This window comes from Equus asinus, chromosome 3, assembly GCF_041296235.1.
Source record: "Equus asinus isolate D_3611 breed Donkey chromosome 3, EquAss-T2T_v2, whole genome shotgun sequence".
In the NCBI taxonomy this organism is placed as follows: domain Eukaryota; kingdom Metazoa; phylum Chordata; class Mammalia; order Perissodactyla; family Equidae; genus Equus; species Equus asinus.
Window position 1 is genome coordinate 157,306,554 of NC_091792.1, and position 17,901 is coordinate 157,324,454.

The 17,901-nt window shown below is 48.2% G+C and overlaps 1 protein-coding gene across 6 annotated transcripts in view; it reads left to right on the forward strand.

Annotated features, from left to right (window-relative positions):
- The window catches only part of TBC1D14 (TBC1 domain family member 14), a 103,370-nt gene extending 85,988 nt beyond the window's left edge, over positions 1 to 17,382 (forward strand). For 5 of the 6 annotated variants that reach the window (XM_070506276.1, XM_014855234.3, XM_070506277.1 and 2 more), the window contains 2 exons: positions 10,295 to 10,553; positions 14,640 to 17,382. In XM_070506276.1, the coding sequence (XP_070362377.1) occupies positions 10,295 to 10,553; positions 14,640 to 14,705 (325 nt within the window). In that variant the 3' untranslated portion in view covers positions 14,706 to 17,382. Of the gene's footprint in view, positions 1 to 365; positions 480 to 10,294; positions 10,554 to 14,639 lie in introns of those variants that run through there. The other variant, XM_070506278.1, reaches the window with a different exon arrangement.
- Positions 17,383 to 17,901: the final 519 nt, after the last annotated feature.

The following is a 17,901-nucleotide window of genomic DNA, read 5'->3' on the forward strand; positions in this document are numbered from 1 at the left end:
TTTGGGTGAGGAGAGAGGTGGGCTCTGTCTAGAAGTGAGGTTTAGGTCACTTGGGAGGCAGGGGAGCCTGGAGGCGGAGACAAATGAAGGAAAAGAGACCAGGGCTTGAGCTGAGCGTTCAGCAGTCGGTAGAAAATAGGGGCTGGAGGGATGTTCGAGAGAGGAAAGATGTGGGTCCCAGTGAAAATTTTGTGGATGTGCAAGAGAAGGCAGAGAATTGTCTGCTCTCAAGTGTCCAGCTGGTGAAGGGGTTGCTGGTGCCGCCAGCTCAGATCAGAAACACAGAGGGGCCAGCTTTGTCAGGGCGTTAATGGATTTGGTTTTGGATACGGTGGTTTCGAGGTACTTACTGGACATCCAAACAGACATACAGGGAGGAGGTTCCCGAGAGTTCTGGGATGGAGCAGTAGACCAGACCAGTCTTCGTCCAGAGGTGGATGTGGTCACCTGAGGAAGAAGTGGGATGTTACCCCAGAGAGCACTGGAATTTGAGGGCCCGGTGAGGAGGCTGCTGGTAGACTGGAGGAATACGGTGAGCAGTCTCTCAGGTCAGTGCGGTGGCACGAGTGTGCTTCTGGAGTCCTGCAGTACGGCCTAGGCCCCAGCCCCTCTCCCTTACTTGCCTCATGGCCTTGGTGAGGCGGTAAGTCTCTGAACCCATTTCCTCATCTGCGACTGCAATGCTCAACCTTGCAAGGCATTGTAAGGCGACTCCCCAGCACCCCTTCCCCTGCCCCCGCCAACACAGACAGGCTCTGCAGGAGGAAAGAAGGTGTCACTTGACCAAAAAGGCCCCTCTAGGCTTCAACACTAACCTGCTTAGTAAACCTAAAACTGCTAGGAACAGTTAACTGGTTTGATTTTTTTTGCTCACTTTCTTCAGGAGGCAAAGGCTTATTTCTAGAAAGTAACATCTGAGTATCATCCGAAACGAGGCGCAGTCCCTTAAGTAAAGCAGACTTCTGCACCCTTGGGATCTAGCCTTTAGGATTCTTGGCATGTTTTGCTTCTGTCCTAAACCCTGAGACTTCTCAGACTCGGCTGAATTCTTGCTGGGAACAAGAGTTTGGAGGTTGGCACTCATAGCTGAAGCCACGAGTCCTGGTGTCACTGCAGAATAGTAAACATCAGGCCATGACCTGGCCGCTGGTGGGGATGCCAGGCTGGCCTGTCTGGGTGGAAGTGTTTGGGGCCTGCCTCACAGAGCACCATTATTTAACAAACAATGATTTCTCCACACTGTGAACACGCAGCTCTTGCATAGGCTGCCCCTCCGCACCCCCATTGTGCACCCACACTGTTAATTTGACTGTGAACTCTGACCTCGAAGCTTCCGAGGCTTGGAGTCTGTAACCACGGGGGGAGGGTGTTAGGAGAGGATCAGGCAGGACCAGAGTCTTTGTCTTCTACTTTACCTATTTTAGGCGTCCCAGTTAGTCTTAGGATTCCAGGCTAAAAATGAAGTTTGGAAAGCACTGTCCTAGAATAGAGTCTTTCAAACTTTTTTCACCCTGTCTCGCAAAGGAAATAAATTTTATGTTGTGACCCAGTGTGTGGCTGTGTGTGCAGAAACTAAATATGTATATGTGACTGAAACAAGTTTCATGAAACAGTACTTAGCTTTCACTATGTGGAAAGCATTCTGAAATTTCCTCTTCTGTTTTTTTTAAATGCTGGTCATAATCCACTCTAATTGATTTCACAGTGCACTAACCATCGACTGGGTCACAACAGGTAGTGTGAAAAGCTCTGTCCTGGAAGATACCCGACTCTTGGCTGTTCTAGTCTGAAGATGGTTATGATCCAGATGGGGCAAAGGTCAAGGGTAATGCCTGCATTTGTGGACTCCAGTGCTTTTCACACGTGATCTCATTCAACCCTCAGAACAACTCCTGGGAATGAATCGGAGCACCTCTGTTTTACAGATGCTCAGAGAGACTGGGTGACTTGCCCACGGGCATGCGACTAGCTGAATGGCGGAGCTGGTATTCAGACTCAAGTTGCCTGCTCCCAAGCTTGCGCACTTCCCATGGAGTCCTTTCTGAGGGATTTTGTTATCAGGCAGCATAACCACGAGGCAGGGTCCCAGAGCTCAGGCTCCAGAGGTAGCATGAGCATGCTGATGATGCTTGGGGAGTGTAAAATATGGGTCAGGCTTGTCCTTGATGAAAAGTGAAGCGGAGGACAGGGTTTCCGCATGAAAAGGAAGCTCCAAAGCTTCCACTGCTGAGACCCTGATGATGTGATGTGGTTGGTGCTTGAGGCCTTGGGGATGCTGCCAACTGTGCTTTGAGGAGGCCTCTGCAGGGGTGGGCTTTTTATTTTATTTTTACCATGAGTTTTTAATTGTAGTATTACTTGAGCTTTCCTATTTTTAAATCTGATACTGAGTGTAAAGGTTATTGTTGGCTTATTCTTGATGAAGTGCTTGACTGCTTTCTAGAGTAAGGACCAGGTAGAACATTGTCTCTACTTGCAGTCCCAGCGCAGGGCTAGGCACATTGTAAGTCCTTAGTAAATTCTGAAGTTGAGTTAAGCACAGGAAAACCATGCATTCACGATTTATTCCTTGCGGTTCATGTTTATAGATGGTCTGCAGTGATTCAGGCTTTTGTTTGGGTGCTGATGTTAGATAAAAGCTCAGATCAGAAATAGGGTCGGGTAGACAATAGGGAGGAAGCAAGGGAAAGAAGAGGATTTCCTCAAGGCCTGCCCTAGAAGCTGACATTTCAGAGACACTCATTGCTTTGTTTCATCTTCACAATGTATAGAGCGGGTGTATATATGTCTTAGCACAAAGGAAGCCACTGAGGCCCCTTACCCACTCTCACGCCCCGAGTGCGCAGTCCAGATCAGAATGACTCCAGAACCTTTGCTTTTTCTGCTCTGTCACATCCCCTCCCCAAAAGCCACATTCACACCTCTGAGAGCTGGGCCTGCTTCCGAACTGCATATGCATGGTGGATCTGTGCTGTGCATGTGGTGTGTAAAACATGGTACATTCTAGGGTTCCAGTAACTAACTGTTTGGGCAGCAAAGCCTTTTTCTGCTGCTCCATGTCAGAGAGTTGAGGGGCCCGTGGGGTTTGGCCAGCTGAGTGTCCTGGGTGAGCTGTGTGGGTGCTCAAATAAGATGACAAAATCTCCTTTCCTGCCACCCTGTCTGCCCACCAGAGGCCAGCTAAGCATTGTTCCATCTTCATTCCGAGGACAGTTTCTCTGCCCTATGGGTTATCACGTTGTAGATTTATAGGGCGTTCCCTGGCACAGTTTGAGAGTTACTCTTCCAGGATGCTGTCTCTCCCTTCTACCCCAACAGCTTATCCTTCTCTCCGTCACAGTGCTGACCCACTCTGAGCATATCATCTGTTTCTTGCTGCTCCTGTAATAGACCTAGCTTTGCCTGTCACCTCTGTGTCCCTAGTGCCTGGCCCTGTGCTTGGCTCAGAGTCCTGCCTAGATCAAGCAATGCACCTGTTCCCGAGGGCTTCCTTCCTGGGTTTAAAATATGCAGACTCCAGCCTGAGGCCCACTCCGGTGCTTGGCACTCCTTCATGTGGACTTGTGGATGTTGTCTGCCCAGTGGGTTACAGGGATTTCACACTTGAGAATTAGATTTACTTGCTGATACTGCCTTCCTGGCAAGAGACCTTATTTAGTATGGCCTGTCACTCCTCTGCTCACGTGGAGATGTGAGGGTCAGAATAGGGTCTTACCAACTGTGTTTGTCCTTCTACAGAGTTTTGAGTATCCACATTTTGTGAGAAGACTGACATGCGGGCACTTAACTTATCAAAATATTTCCCATTGCTGTCAAATGGCAGGGTTTTTGGAGGCATGAGTGGGTTTTGTAATAAATAATCTCGAATTAATAAAAGAATCAAGCGGTGCATTCCAGATCATGATTAATGTTTCTTGAAATGATCTTTAGTGATACTTGGAGATACTGTCATTACACTGAATCTCCACTTTAAAGGAAGAGTTCAAGGTGAATTACTGTTGGAAGGTTTCAGTTTCCATCACATCTTGCACACATTCATTTATAGCTTTTAACTTTTGGGTTACGAGTCTGCCTAAGAACCCCTCAAGAGCAGGAGTTGTCTTGCTGAGTTCCCAAGCATCCGGGATAGCCCGTGGCCTACACTGGGGCCTTCACAAGTGTGTATGTGGAGGGAGGAGGATTCTGAGCCTGCAGGCGGGAAACCTGCTTGCAGGAATGGCCTGCACAGCCTGTGTATCACCATTGCACCCGCCCTGCCTGAGATGGAGCCTGCAGTCTAACGTGGGGCTTCATACTCTTTACCTAGTGTCTGCTGGCCCCTGCTGGGCGCTGGGACATAAGGTGAGAGTATCTTTGGGCTCAAATGAGAAGGTGCTCTGGGGGCACAGAGGTGGATCTAATTGCCTCCAGGATCGGGTTGGGGGTGGAGGTTGCATTTGTTAACTGAGTTCGAACTGAGTTTTAAATAGCTGCCTCCAGTGTTTAGTGAATGCAGTTTATGTTGGGTGTTTAATGTTGTTTTATTTAATCCTCACAGAATCTAATGGGCCTAAGAAGTACCTCCATTCTTCTGTAGCAGTGTCTATTCCTAACTGCTTGTCTGAGTTCTTCAGGACACAGGGGGTTCAGGGCCACATCCTAAGCCCGCTATGGGGGCTCATAATCTTAGGAACGAGTCAGGATGGGAAAATTTGGGCACAGCTGGAAATGCCTGGTATCAGGCCTTGAAGATCCAAGTCTCTGGTTGTAGCTTCTCAACAAGTGAGACTGTTAGATGACCTTTACCCTTTCACCTCAGGTTAAAATTGGCTTTTCCACAACTTCCCCTCATTTGCAGTTTCCTCATCTGTGGCACGGAGATGGTGATTGTACTTCCCAATGGGGTTGTAGCAAGGATTAAATTGACGGTCCAGGTAGAAGCATGCAAAGCAGCGCCCAGCACGAACAGGTGCTCCCTGTCAGCTCTGTCACTTGTGCCCCGCCGGGCTTCGAGGAATAGTCCGGGGTGGCTGTCAGTCCTTCCCTGTGGGTTCTGAGTGTGAGCCTTTGCCTCCGTAGCTGGCTTCAGAAGTGGTGACCTCCCCTCCCCCGCCATGCTGCCTTGCTTTCCTGTAAACTCAGACACGCGCTTAGAATAGACACAGCCAGATAAGAGAGTGTTCTGGAAATTGTGAAAGTTTGACAGGAAAAAAACTGTCTTCTTCCTCCCACACACATTATGGGGGAAATAGATATACCCAGCTTGTGTTTGGTGTCTTCTGCAAGCCTTTTATAAGCCTGTAGCCACTTCATTAGTTTAGCAACATAGAAATACATTATTTTGCATTAGTTGAATTTGTACCTAAAATTACCATTTTTCGTATACAGTGCAATAAGATGCATTGGTCCAGAGGAGAAAAACATAAGCATCTCTTGGGGGAGACAAGTCGTTGAATCCTCTCTTCCTACCATGGGAAGCACACCACGGCAGTCCCAGGAAGGCCAGTGTCCCTGCTTCTCCCACACTCAGCCTGGTTGGAGCAGGATGAAGCCCTGTGTCCTGGGCCAAGTAAACTTGAAGGGCTGGAGCCGAGGAGGGCCCTGTGGACGGCAGCCCTCTTGTTCCTGCTGCTGTGATGGGAGTGGTCCCGATCCCAAGGAGGGCTTCTGTGGGATCAGGACAGAAGCTCGGGTCAGCCTCCAGGGCCCAGGGCTGGGGCTGGCTCTCCTCAGCCCCACGGGAGCTGAGTGAGCTGTTCAGCTGCGTGAATGGTGCTGCTTACCCGCTTTTCTGAGCGGAAACCAGGAAGGATTGTTTCCATGTCCTATTCACAGCTGGTTTTTGAATCTAAATGTGGTTTAAAATACAGTCAAGCATTTGAAAGCTGCTGGTAATGAATGGTTTTCAAGTGAAAGAGGAGACAGGAAAGGGAGGGAGGAAGGGAACATGAGAACCATGTAGCACATCTGAGCAGTCACACTCGCAGGAGATCAGAGAATCCCCTCACTGCTCAGAGACTGCACACACCGCCCCCAGGGGCGTCTGCCCTGAGGCACTGGCAGTCCAGAGCAGGAGACAGCGCTTAGTGACACTGGGCTCTTAGGGTGGAGCACATGCTGGAGAGGCCAGCGGGACTAGAGCCTGGGGGGTTGGGAGCTGGTTGCTGAAAGGCCTGCTGGAGTCTACAAGGCTCCGAGGAGGGAAGGGTGAGTGAGGCAGAGGGAAGGTAGCTGGGGCTGTGTGTCCCCATGTGATAACTGTTAGGAAAGGGGTGCGTGAGGTGCAGTGCACACGCTGAACAGGAAGCCCGGCCTAGCCTGAGGCTGGGAGGCAGCCCTCCCAGAGGTCTTCTAGGCTGAGACGCGTGAGTAGATGTTTGCCAGGTGAAAATGGAAACGTCTTTTTTTCTTTAAGAACCACGTTTTATTTGAGATAGAACAACATTCAAGGCCTTAATAATTCCATTTCAGTACATTAAAAATAGCAAATGATATAAAATATGGCACAACTTATACTTTTCTACATGAAATACATGGTTGGTGATCAATTCTCAGTCTTATTTGACTTTTCAGCAGCATTTGTCGTTCTTCTCTCTGATCCTAGAGTACCTCCTTTATTTGGCACCACCTGTACACAAACTGTTGCCAGTCCAGAGCGCTCCCCTGAACTCCACTGTAATTCATTTATCCACTTGGATGTCTGATGCTTAAACTGAACGTGTCTTCAAACTCAGCTCTTGACCTTCCTGCCCAAACCAGAGAGTCCGTATCCTTAAATGACAGCTCCGTCCTTTGCATTGCTCGGCCAAAAACCCAGCATCCCTGACTCCTCTATTGCATTTTCTGCGAGGGAAATCCCTTGCAGAACCTGTCCAGAGTCTCTCTACTTCTGGCCACCTCCTCTGATACCATGCTGCTCCAACCTGGTGTGGATTGTTCAGTGGCCGCTGGTGAAACCTGTGTTCCTCAACGGGCGCTTCTCAGCACAGTGGATGAGGACCCTCCTTTGGTGGGACCCTCCAAGAATGTTGCGTTTCACATAGAATGAAACCTAAAGTCCAGGCCATGCCCGTGCTGGCCCTGGTCTCTGAGGGCATCTTCCTGTGTTCTCCCCTGTGCTGTTTTTGGCTTCAGTTTGCTGGCCTCCTGCTCTTCCTCGGATGTGCCGGGTTTGCTCTCGCCTCAGAGCTTGTGAACTCACTGCTTCCTCTGTCTGGATGCTTTCCGGACCCTTCCTCATGCTTGCAGCTTTCTCTTCAGGGCTTTACAGAAATGTCACTTTTCAGTGATGTGTTCTTGACCGTCCCTTTTAGAAGTGTGTGTATGTGCCTGCACTCACGCACGTGCACACCCAGGCTAGCAATCTCTGTCTCCTGCCCTGCTTGTATTTAAATCAGCGTCTGACATACTGTGCATGTTATTATCCCCTCCATCCCCACGGGCAGGGGGTGTTGCCTGTTTTGTTTGATGCTGTGTATCCTCATCACCAAAGAGCGGTGACTAGCGTATAGTAGTTGGCTCAAAAAATAATGATGATGAATGCACTGACCTGCTTGGACTCAGAAGGGCTCAGATCTCAGGCAGTTATCTCATGGAGAAATGGGAATGCCTAGGATGGTTGGGAAGATCGAGCAGGTGGGCATCAGGGCACTGACTCTCGCACTCTTGGTCATTCAGATGTTGGCTTAATTTTATAGGGTTCAAAACACAGATCTGCACTCAGGACTGTTGCGTTGAAGAACTTTCTTTTGCTATTGTTCTCCCTGTTCTTTGCCCTTAGCTACTCTGCTTACCGATCGTTTCTTACTTAAGACTGCTTTTAAACGTAAGAGCTTGATTTCCACGTGTGAACTGGTAGATAGGAAGCAGTATCATGGATGAGGTCAGTTGTTTTTCACTTTTTTTTCCATCGTTATAACCGTCTCCTCCAGTTGGAATTGAGAATCTTTTCTAGATTGAGACTAGAAACAGAAGATCTCTTGGATCTCTCTCTCTCTAACTGTGTTTTCTAGACCGAATGATCAAATGGTTTTCTGTTTTTGAGATAGTGAGAAGCTCATGTGAAGGCTTGTTGTGACTTAAAAATGACGTGTCCTGCCAGGGCTGCCGGGGTGTGTTGCTGAGAGCATGCACCGCAGTCTGGGCGTCAGGGCATGGGATTGGAGCCGGCCTCCGAGGCTAGCTTTGCCCCTTACTGGCGGCAGGACCTGTGGTGGTTTAGCTTATCGTCCTAAACCTTGGTTCCCTCAAGTAGAATGAGATAAAAGAATCCATCTCACAGGGTGGTCCTGACTGTTAAATGAGCTGTGTTCCGGAATGCCCAGTGTAGTGCACAGCACAGAGTAGGTCCTCGGTCTAAACTTAGCTGTCATTGTTTTTATGGTGTAGAGTTTTTCTGTGACATCTGTCTCCCTAGTCCATCATCTGAGTTTAATGAAATTTAAATTGTTATGCTTTTCTTAGCCAGTCCTGGTAGTCTAGTGGTTAAGATTTGAGGCTCTCACCCCTGAGACCTAGGCTTGTTTCCTGGTCAGGGAACCACACCATCCCCCTGTCAGTTGTCGTACTGTGGTGACTGTGTGTTGCTGTGATGCTGAAAGCTGCGCCCCTGGGATTTCAAATATCCAGCAGGGCACCCATGGTAGACAGGTTTCAGTGGAGCTTCCAGACTAAAGCAGACTAAGAAAAAAGCCACCACTTCCCAAAAAACTGGCCATGAAAACCCTATGAGTTGCAGCAGAGCATTGTCTGACATAGTGCCGCAAGGTGAGAGAATGGTGCAAAAGAAGACCAGGCAGGGTCCCACTCTGCTGTCCACAGGCCCGCTAGGAGTCAGAATTGACTCAATGGCACTAACAACAAAATGCCTTCCTTGAATTTTTTAGAGTTTAAAGCACTGACAGTGTATAGCCTTGAACGTTTTTGGTCTGAATTAGCATTTGTGTTGAGTGCGTGCCCTTAACTGCGTGCATGTTCCTCTGGGTCCTGGAGGAAAGGCTGTTTCTGGGCCAGAGCGCTCTGCAGGGGGGGAGGTTTAGAGTAAATTGCCCATGAGACTTGGGAGCAGATTTGCCATGATGGGATAATTTTTCAGGTGAAATCTATTATGGCAAATAATATTACCTCCTGACCAAGGCAGCCCCACAGTCTGAGTCCAGTACCCGAGCTCAGGTGCCTTCGTGGGCCCCCATGTCTCTCAGGCTGACACAGGCACTAAGGAAATAACTGAAATTGTGGACAAGTGATTTTCCAGGAGGATAGGAAATGTCCCTCACCAGCTGAGAATCACCACTTGTAATGAGTTCTAGCACTGATGAGAAGGTAGTGAGAAAATTACCGCCTCTGACATCTAGAGCAGATTGCGAACCTGTCCACTCATTTACTTCTTCAGCAAAGACTGCCAGGTACTTCGTAGATGCCGGGGATGGAGATGACCTGGGCAGGGTCCCTACTCTTGAGCATCTCTGTGGGGAAGACAAGCAAACACAGCACGTTGTGACAAGAACCAGGATAGGGGGACCAAGAGCGGGAAGGAGCATCCAGCTGAGTCTGGGGGTCAGGAGACACCCTGGAGATGGCACCCGGGCTGCGTCTCACAGCTGAGGAAGGAGGATTCACAGAGAATCACTTTGGACTATGTCTTAACCTGGACTCACTTTGCTTTGTGACATAGGCACGTTCCAGCTTAGAAATTATTATACCTGGTAACACAATTGATCACTCAGGATTGTATTCATTTGGTAGTTTGGATTTTGATTATCACATTCTTTTTAAGGGATTACGTATTTGTATTTCACTTTTTCATATGATAGTTTGCATTGTTAAGTGTAAGTTTCTTATAATCCATGATCAAATTTATCTGTAAAGATTTACTTTGTTCCTTTGCTGACCCCTACTGGGAGAAAAATATACAGTACTCTTTAGAAGTGACATGTACAGGTGTACACTGGATTGTAAATTTCTGTTTAATGTTTTTATTCCCCCCAGACAGTAAGCTCTGTCTGCCTTATTAACCTCATATCTAGCGCCTGCCACAGAGTCTGCACACAGTAGGTGCCAGATAAATATTTGTTGCATATAGAAGTAATTGGTATCAATAATGGAGAAATTGAGATTGTATGTGAAAGCTGATAATGCTGTTTTATAAAATGTTTAAATTGACCTTCAGCGTGAATGTGGGCATAGTGGGGCCCCCCCCCACGTATCTAAGTGTGAAAGTGACTGACTCGGGGAGCATTTTCAATGGATTAGATCTGAGTTCAGAGTTCTTTCTTTGTGCCATCTAAAATCTGAAAAAATCACACTTTTTTCCCAGGATCTTTACTTTATATAGTAAGTCTTTGCCCCTTGATCTGGCCTGTCGTATATGGGATGTGTTCTGTCGTGATGGGGAAGAGTTCCTGTTCCGCACGGCCCTGGGCATCCTGAAGCTGTTTGAGGACATCCTGACCAAGATGGACTTCATTCACATAGCACAGTTCCTAACGAGGCTGCCTGAAGACTTGGCTGCAGAAGGATTTTTTGCTTCCATTGCTACAATTCAGATGCAGAGTCGGAACAAGAAGTGGGCTCAGGTAAAGGCGTCTCTCTGTTCTCTTTTTCCATAGAGCAGCTGGCTCAGCAGGGTAATTTAGGAGGTACATTATTCAGAGCGCACTTTGAGAAAACAGCCATCTCTAAAGTAGCTCTTGGGCTGGAAGTGAGGAGACCTGGGTTTGGGGCTTGGCCCTGCCACAGGGGTCTCGGGCAGTCATCTCACCTTTGGGTCTCTGTCATGGAGGGAGTGAGTAATAAAGGCCTTCGCGCCCATTCTGCTGGCGTTGAGAGGGGAGAACTTCTAGTTTGCTGACAAGGTCCCCTCCACGTGTTAGAAAGTGTTTTGTAAGCCAAGCCCCTCCCCCCGCCCCTTTTTTAAATTCCAGACCCAGAAAGCAAGGGTACCACTCACGGAGCTCCCCCTCCCCCCACCACGGGTGTGCCCTGGGGCAGGGATTGTCCTCATCTCACTGATAAACACTGGAGGCCTGGAGAGGCAACTGTGCGCTCTCAGCCCTCTCTTGAGGAGGTGGGAGGATGGCTTCCAGAGCAAAGGCCCTGCCCACCTTCCCTGGGATGTGTTGCTCTGGCCCTCTAGTGGCTAAGTTAGTGGAGCAGCTGAGCTGGTAGTTGGGGCGCACGTCCAGCCTGGGCCTGCTTCTAGATTGCTCTCGTCTCCTCTGGTCATCTCTCTTAGGGCTTGTCTCCTGTGGGATTGGCCAGTGTTGTCTGGTTCCAAGTCCTTACCATGCTAAAAGGAAAAAATAAAACCCTAGTTCTTGATCCTGCGTATGCTCCAAATTTCCCTAAGCATCAGACCTCATTGGTTGATATATGTGGAGGCTTATACTTCCTATATTTGCCAAACAATGCTTGTTCCTGATTTACCTTTTTTATTAGTGGAAGATTTAAAATACGTACAAAATAGAGTAACATAGAATAACGAACCTCCATGCACTTGTCAAATATCCAGTCAGTTTTCAAATTTCTAATTGTTTCGAGTGTCATCAATGACTTTATATTTTGTTTGAATCATGATCCACGTAAGGTCCACACATTGCGTTTGGTTGAAAGATCTTTTAAGTCGTCTTTAAATAGATAGGCTACCCTACCTTTCCTTTGATCCCTCCCCCTCTTTATTTATTGAAAAACGAGGTCGTTTGTCCTCCAGTGTTTCCCACAGTCTGGTTTGCTGGTCATATCCCTGTGCTGGTGTTTAACGTGGTCCTCTCTGTTTCCTGTAAATTGGCAGATCTAAAGGCTTGATCAGGTTCCGAGTTTTTATGTTTGGCCAGATTATTTCATGGGTGATCAGGCTCTCTCTCTCTCTCTGATCTTAATTAGCGGTTTATTTGTTTTTATAAAAGCTTTATTGAAATGTAATTTACATACCATAAAATTCACCCTTTTAAAAGTGCCTATTTATTAACCAGAGGGAGGTTTCCCTCTCATCTGGGACTTTGTCCTGCCTCCCCAACTGGTCCTTTCTCTTCTTCCTGTCCCATTATGTGATGCTCCCTTCCTGTCGGGGTCTTTTGGAAAGAAGCCCAATTGCTGTGATGGGCCCTTGGGTAATACCATGAAATACTCTCCTCATTTTATGGGGGAGGGGGCACTATTTTGTGCCTAGGGTGATATGAGGTGCATTTTTGAAATATTAAATACATTTAGTTTGTAAAAAGGAATGCAGTACTGATACATGCTGCAATACGGATGAACCTTGAAAATAGTATCCTAAGTGAAAAAGCCCGATGCTCAAGACTACGTACCTTATGACTCCATTCCTGTGCAAGCCCAGTACAGGGCAGCCTAGAGCAGAAGGCACATGAGTGGTTGCCAGGGAACAGGACGATATGGGGGCAGGGCGGTGGGGGCTAGAGCATGTGGGATTTCTTCTCGAGGTGATGAAAATGTTCTAAAATGACTGTGGTGATGGTTGCACATATGTATGAATGTGCTAAAAATCTTTGAGTTTTACACTTTTAATGGGTGAATTATGTGGTATGTGAATTATATATCAATAAAGCCGTTAAAAAAATACATTCAGCTCATGTGTAAGCAGAACTGGCTATATAATTATCAAGGATTTGGCAAGAGAGAGGAGCTTTTCTCTGGTAAATAAATGGACAGTGCCTAGTGAAAATGTGGGGCCGCACATTCAGAATTATTAAGAACTTCAAGATGGTGACTGCGGAGCATTAAGCTAAGCGTGGCGCCCTCTGAGTGCGGGACCCTGGGTGACTGCCAGGTGGCAAGCGTGTGAAGCTGGCCCGTGTGTGAGGGTGTGCTTTGGATCTTCTGTGAGTTGGTTGCTTACAGCGGTTTTCTGAAGCAGCTGCAGAAAGCCAGGGCCTTTCCCAGTGGCCTTTATTCAACACCGACGACTAGTGCAGTCACCGGTCTGCTGAGCCTCCTTTCCGTCTCACTGGTGCTTCCCCCATCCACACGTACACACACAGAGGGAAGGATTAAGCCCAGATCTGTCATTTTACTTCTTATGTTTTAGGGACTAGGTAAAAATTATTGGTTACAACTAGGTCATAGGGGCTGGCCCGGTGGCGCAGTGGTTAAGTGCACATGTTCCACTTCAGCGGCCCAGGCTTCGCCGGTTCAGATCCCGGGTGCGGACATGGCACTGCTTGTCAAGCTGTGCTGTGGTAGGCATCCCACATATAAAGTAGAGGAAGATGGGCATGGATGTTAGCTCAGGGCCAGTCTTCCTCAGGAAAAAAAAAAAAAATAGGTCAGAGGAGGCCCGGCCCTGTGGCCAAATGGTTGAAGTTTCCGCATGCTCCATTTCAGCAGCCCTGTTCATGGTTTCGGATCCCGGGCACGGACCTACTCTACTCACCAGCCACACTATGGAGGTGTCCCACGTACAAAAAAAAAATAGAGGAGGGTTGGCACGGATGTTAGCTCAGGGCTAATCTTCCTCACGCAAAAAAAGAGGAGGACTGGCAACGAATGTTAGCTCAGGGCGACTCTTCCTCAGAAAAAAATTAAAAATTAAAAAAAAGCTAGGTCAGAGGTTATTGAATAGTAGGACATTTTCTAATAATGGGATAGTGATAAGGAGTTAGCCTGACGGTAGGCGTGGGGCATGGGCATCAGTGAGTTTTTTGCAGTTCCAGATCCCATGGGAGTTGTGGTCCACGCACATTTCTCTTAAATGCTGTGCTCAAGGTTAAGACCTTGGTGAGCTATACACAACAAGTAAATGTTTGAGTTAGGTTGGCAGTCCCATTTATCTACCATTAGTCCTTCTGTGCAACTTATTTGAAACCTGCATAAAATGTTTCTGCCTTCCCCCTTGTAATTTGTGATTCAGTTAAAGTGGCATAGTGCCTGGCCCCAAGTAGATCAGCACTGGTTCCACAAAGATTCTCTTGCTTTTGAAATCAGACAGATCTGGGTTTGAATCCGCATGAGCTGTTTGACTTAGAGCAGGTCGTTTCTGTGAGCGGGCGGTGTTGCTCAGGGGTCTCACAGTGGGTTGTTAACCTTCCTGAGCTGCTTGTGTGGGTTGAGTAGATGCTGTGCGTGAAGTGCCTGGAGGACTGCTCTGCTTGGAGCCTCTTATTACTGTCACTACTGTTAGTAAGCAATCACAGTAGAATGTAAAATTTTAAAAAGTAAAGGTGTTCACCAAGAGCTGAGAGAGCACAGAGAGGGGAGTTGAGTTACTCCGGGAAAGCTCAGGAAGGCATGAGGAGAGGGTGCACGGTTTGCTGGTGAAGAGGAGGGACAGGGCAGCGGGTGCAGCTGCACGTAAAGGCCAGGAGGGCTTGTTAGCTTCCTGGAGGGGGAGCCTGGCTTGGTGCTGGCGAGGGCGTGGGCTGGAGCCAGATTGTGGAAGGAGAAGAGCCCTGTGCCACGTCTTGACATTGGTATTGTGGCTGGTGGGAGGTGGTCGTAGGACGTTATCCCAGAGATGGCGTGGTCGGATTTCCATGGTAGACGATGAGTCTGGCTGCAGGCCTGGAAGATGGAACACAGGAGCAGCAGCTGTGGGGAGGCGGAGGCGCCAGTCAGGAGGCTGCCGCGGTCCCGTCACCACCCCTGTCAGGATCTGTGTTCAGTGTGTGCTGCAGATCACCCACAGACATCTTCCCTGTGGTTCCCAGGTACTGACTGCACTGCAGAAGGACAGCCGGGAAATGGAGAAAGGAAGCCCATCTCTCAGACACTGAGGCGGCAGGCGGACTCGCGCCAGGCACCGGAGCAGATCTCCGAGGAGCACCTGTGTGGTTTCAGATGGACGGGCTGGCCGCTGAGAAGAACAGGGGCTCTTTTCATGTTTGATTCCTAACACTGGAGTTGGCCTTAAACAAAACAAAGAAACTTTTAAAGACTTAAACCGAGGCTTAGCCTTAAGCAGCTCAGTGGAACGATGGCTTAGTGTTGGCCACGGCCGACCACTGCATATTCTGCATGGTTTAAAAATCGGGCAGTGGCTACTCCCCCCCCTTAACTCAGCACAAGGTAATTACATCGTAATGCTTTCATGTCAACTGCTGGAAAGAACATTACACTCTTTCTTAGCCAAGGTGCATGAGAAATGTTATTTGGGAGCCCTCACAGATGTTATTGGCTCATATTTGCATATTTTACATAAGAAAGGGATGGCTGATTTAGTTATGAGACTCTTTCCGGAGCTTGAGGTTGTGTTTTTAAAGCCCACCTACCAAAGACAGCATTAAAGGAAAACAGGCTCTCTGAGGATAGTCGCTCATGAGTGCTCACGAGTTCCCCGGACTTGACCTAACCTTCAGGGTGATGTTTTTACGTGTTGTCCTGACAAGATTATAGCAGGAGGGCTGAAAATGCGTGCTTATGTTCCAGTGGGAACCCTGCTCTCCCAGAGATTGCTCCCTACGTCTGTTGAGCAGGAGGAACTGTTCACACAGAAGGCCTGTGACAGCAGAGACAGGCTTAAGAGCTGATGGAACACAGAATGGAAACAGCCTCCCTTTAAGTCAGAGGGGAGGGGAAAAGGATGTTAAGACCTACCCTCTCCTGCAGCCTGCTCGGTTTGTGGAGGCTGGGGGACAACACACTTGTGGGGAAGCTGCTCTTGTGCTCTGACAGAACGCTCCTCTTTCCTTTGTCGCCTGAACGGCAGGAGCAGTTCTGAGTGGCAGTGATTCCCTCCTCATGCATTTGGCTTAAAGACAGCCTGTTGTAAGGACTGAGGACCGAGCAGCACACACCCCACAGCCCAGACCATGTGTCGGAATTCTCAATATGTGTACCATCAGCCTTTCCCCATTTTAGCCTAGTTTTCCTCAAGTTCATTAGCAACTTTGTTCTAACTTTTCCTTGACTGATTCTGATGACTTTGTATTAAGAACTTTGGTTATCCAAATTCAAAGAAAGGAACAGTTTTGCACAGAACAGTCAAAAAGAGGGGCAGATCTCTGTGGAGACAGGTTCCCACGTGTAGTTTGTGGCCTGTTGGTCTGTGGGTGGGGAGACCAGGCTCTGGGGCACCATTAGCTGTATGGTAAGTGCCGCCGTGTGGTCTGGTGCTCTCCAGCCCTTCCCAGCCATACCTCTCACCCCAGGGAGCATCCCACTGTTGACCTGGTGTTGGGAGCGCCCTTGGCTCTGAGCATATAGCATGCAGCGTGGAGACGTGGGGTGGGAGATAAAGCCTAATATGGCATTATTTTTATAGGTTTTCTCTATCTGCCATATCTGCTGATGACACTTCTAGGTGCAATAGCAAGTTGCCAAGCCAGTGGCTGTCCTCATACCCTCCATCCCAGCTCTGTTCCGTGTGTCGTTATTCCTGGAATTGCCTTTTTTCCCTTATGTTCTTAACTGAATTCTCCAGGGAGGTTGCGAACATCATGGATAACACCTTCTGCCTCAGCCTTTAAATGCTGACTTGCCTCACCTCTCGGAGGAGGCACTTTGTCTTCACTGAGGTCTCAGCACCTTCCAGACGCAGCCATTCCCTGACATCACGATGCTGAATGTAACCCAGACTGAGCCAGGCCTGGGAACCAGGCTGCCGGGCCCTGTCACACCGTTCCTCGCAGATGGACTTTGTCTTGTCCCATGAAATGGGCTTTCTGTTCTTGAAAGATGTATATATTTTCTTACTGTACATACAGATGTTCCTTAAGTCATGACAGAAAGCCATGCAACAAGGGGCGGTGTGCACGTCCTTCAGAATGCATTTTTGGAACTTGTGTAGTTAAAACCCAGCCCTTAATATTTTTGTCAAACAGTTTGATGTAAATCTTTTTGGATAGCACCACTTATGCATTAGGTTTTTTAAACAGGATTCCATGCCAATCTGGAATACTTAGCAAATCTTTAATGCAGAAGAGGTTTTCCTGACCTGTTCAGGGACCACATGAGGTCTGGCCGGTTTGACGCTTCCGCTTCAGAGGCCAAGAGGTCCTAAGTCCTTGTACAGCGTCACTTGACCCCCTTCCGCAGAGGGTTGTGCTTCTCTATTTGACGCTGTCGTCTAGGAAAACTGGAATCAGAGGTGGAAATGCTGCACCCCTTGGAAGTCTGCACTTCCCACTTCCCGTGCCGTTGACTTCAGAATCTAGGACTTCAGGTTTGGGACCTTTGTGCAACTGGCACTTTAGAGTTGAAAGCTGCGTCCCCACCATCCCTGAAATCTCATCTAGAAACAATCTTCACTTGAAAAGGTACTTTTTAACGGCTCAGTTTTTGACTATTTTAAATAGTTTGCTGATAGAAAACTCCTGATAACACTTGCTACATATCATGTTTTAATTGCTTGTACAGTTAACCTTTAATTTTATTTAGTAAAGTGTATCAAATTAGGACTTTTTGAATTGTAAATATGTGGTTTTATTAAATAAAAGTCATGTAAAATTGTTACTTATGTCCCCTGTAGTTTGGTTGAAAATTGAAGTTCTCACCTTGAGGTACGGCAAAAATTTGACTTTGAGCATCATGCTGTTTGAATATTTTAAAATCCACTTATTAGGCTCAGTTAAATCAAAAAGATTGTACAGTTGTGGTGATTTGGTCAAGGGATTCGAGACTTTAGTGCGCCCCTTCCAAGCTGAAGGGGTGTCCCACAGCTGCTGCTCCCCTCGCTTGGCCTCGGCCCCGGGCCTGCTGTCTGCCACACTGCCCTGCTCGCGCTCCCTGAGCCTGCGCCCCATCCCAGCAGGTGGTCAGCGCTTACTCTGCGGGCCACTCGGCTCTTCACACTGACCTGAGAAACCTGCTCAGGGCCTTGGAGAACAGGTGCTGAAGTCCAGCTCCCCCACCAGACAGTGGGGTGACTGTGGGCTCTTCCCTGGGCCACTGTGTGCCTCCATCCCCACCTGTGGAGTGGAGATCAGTAATGCTGTCCCATGAAGGTGGCAGTGAGCGTGAAGTGGTCCACAG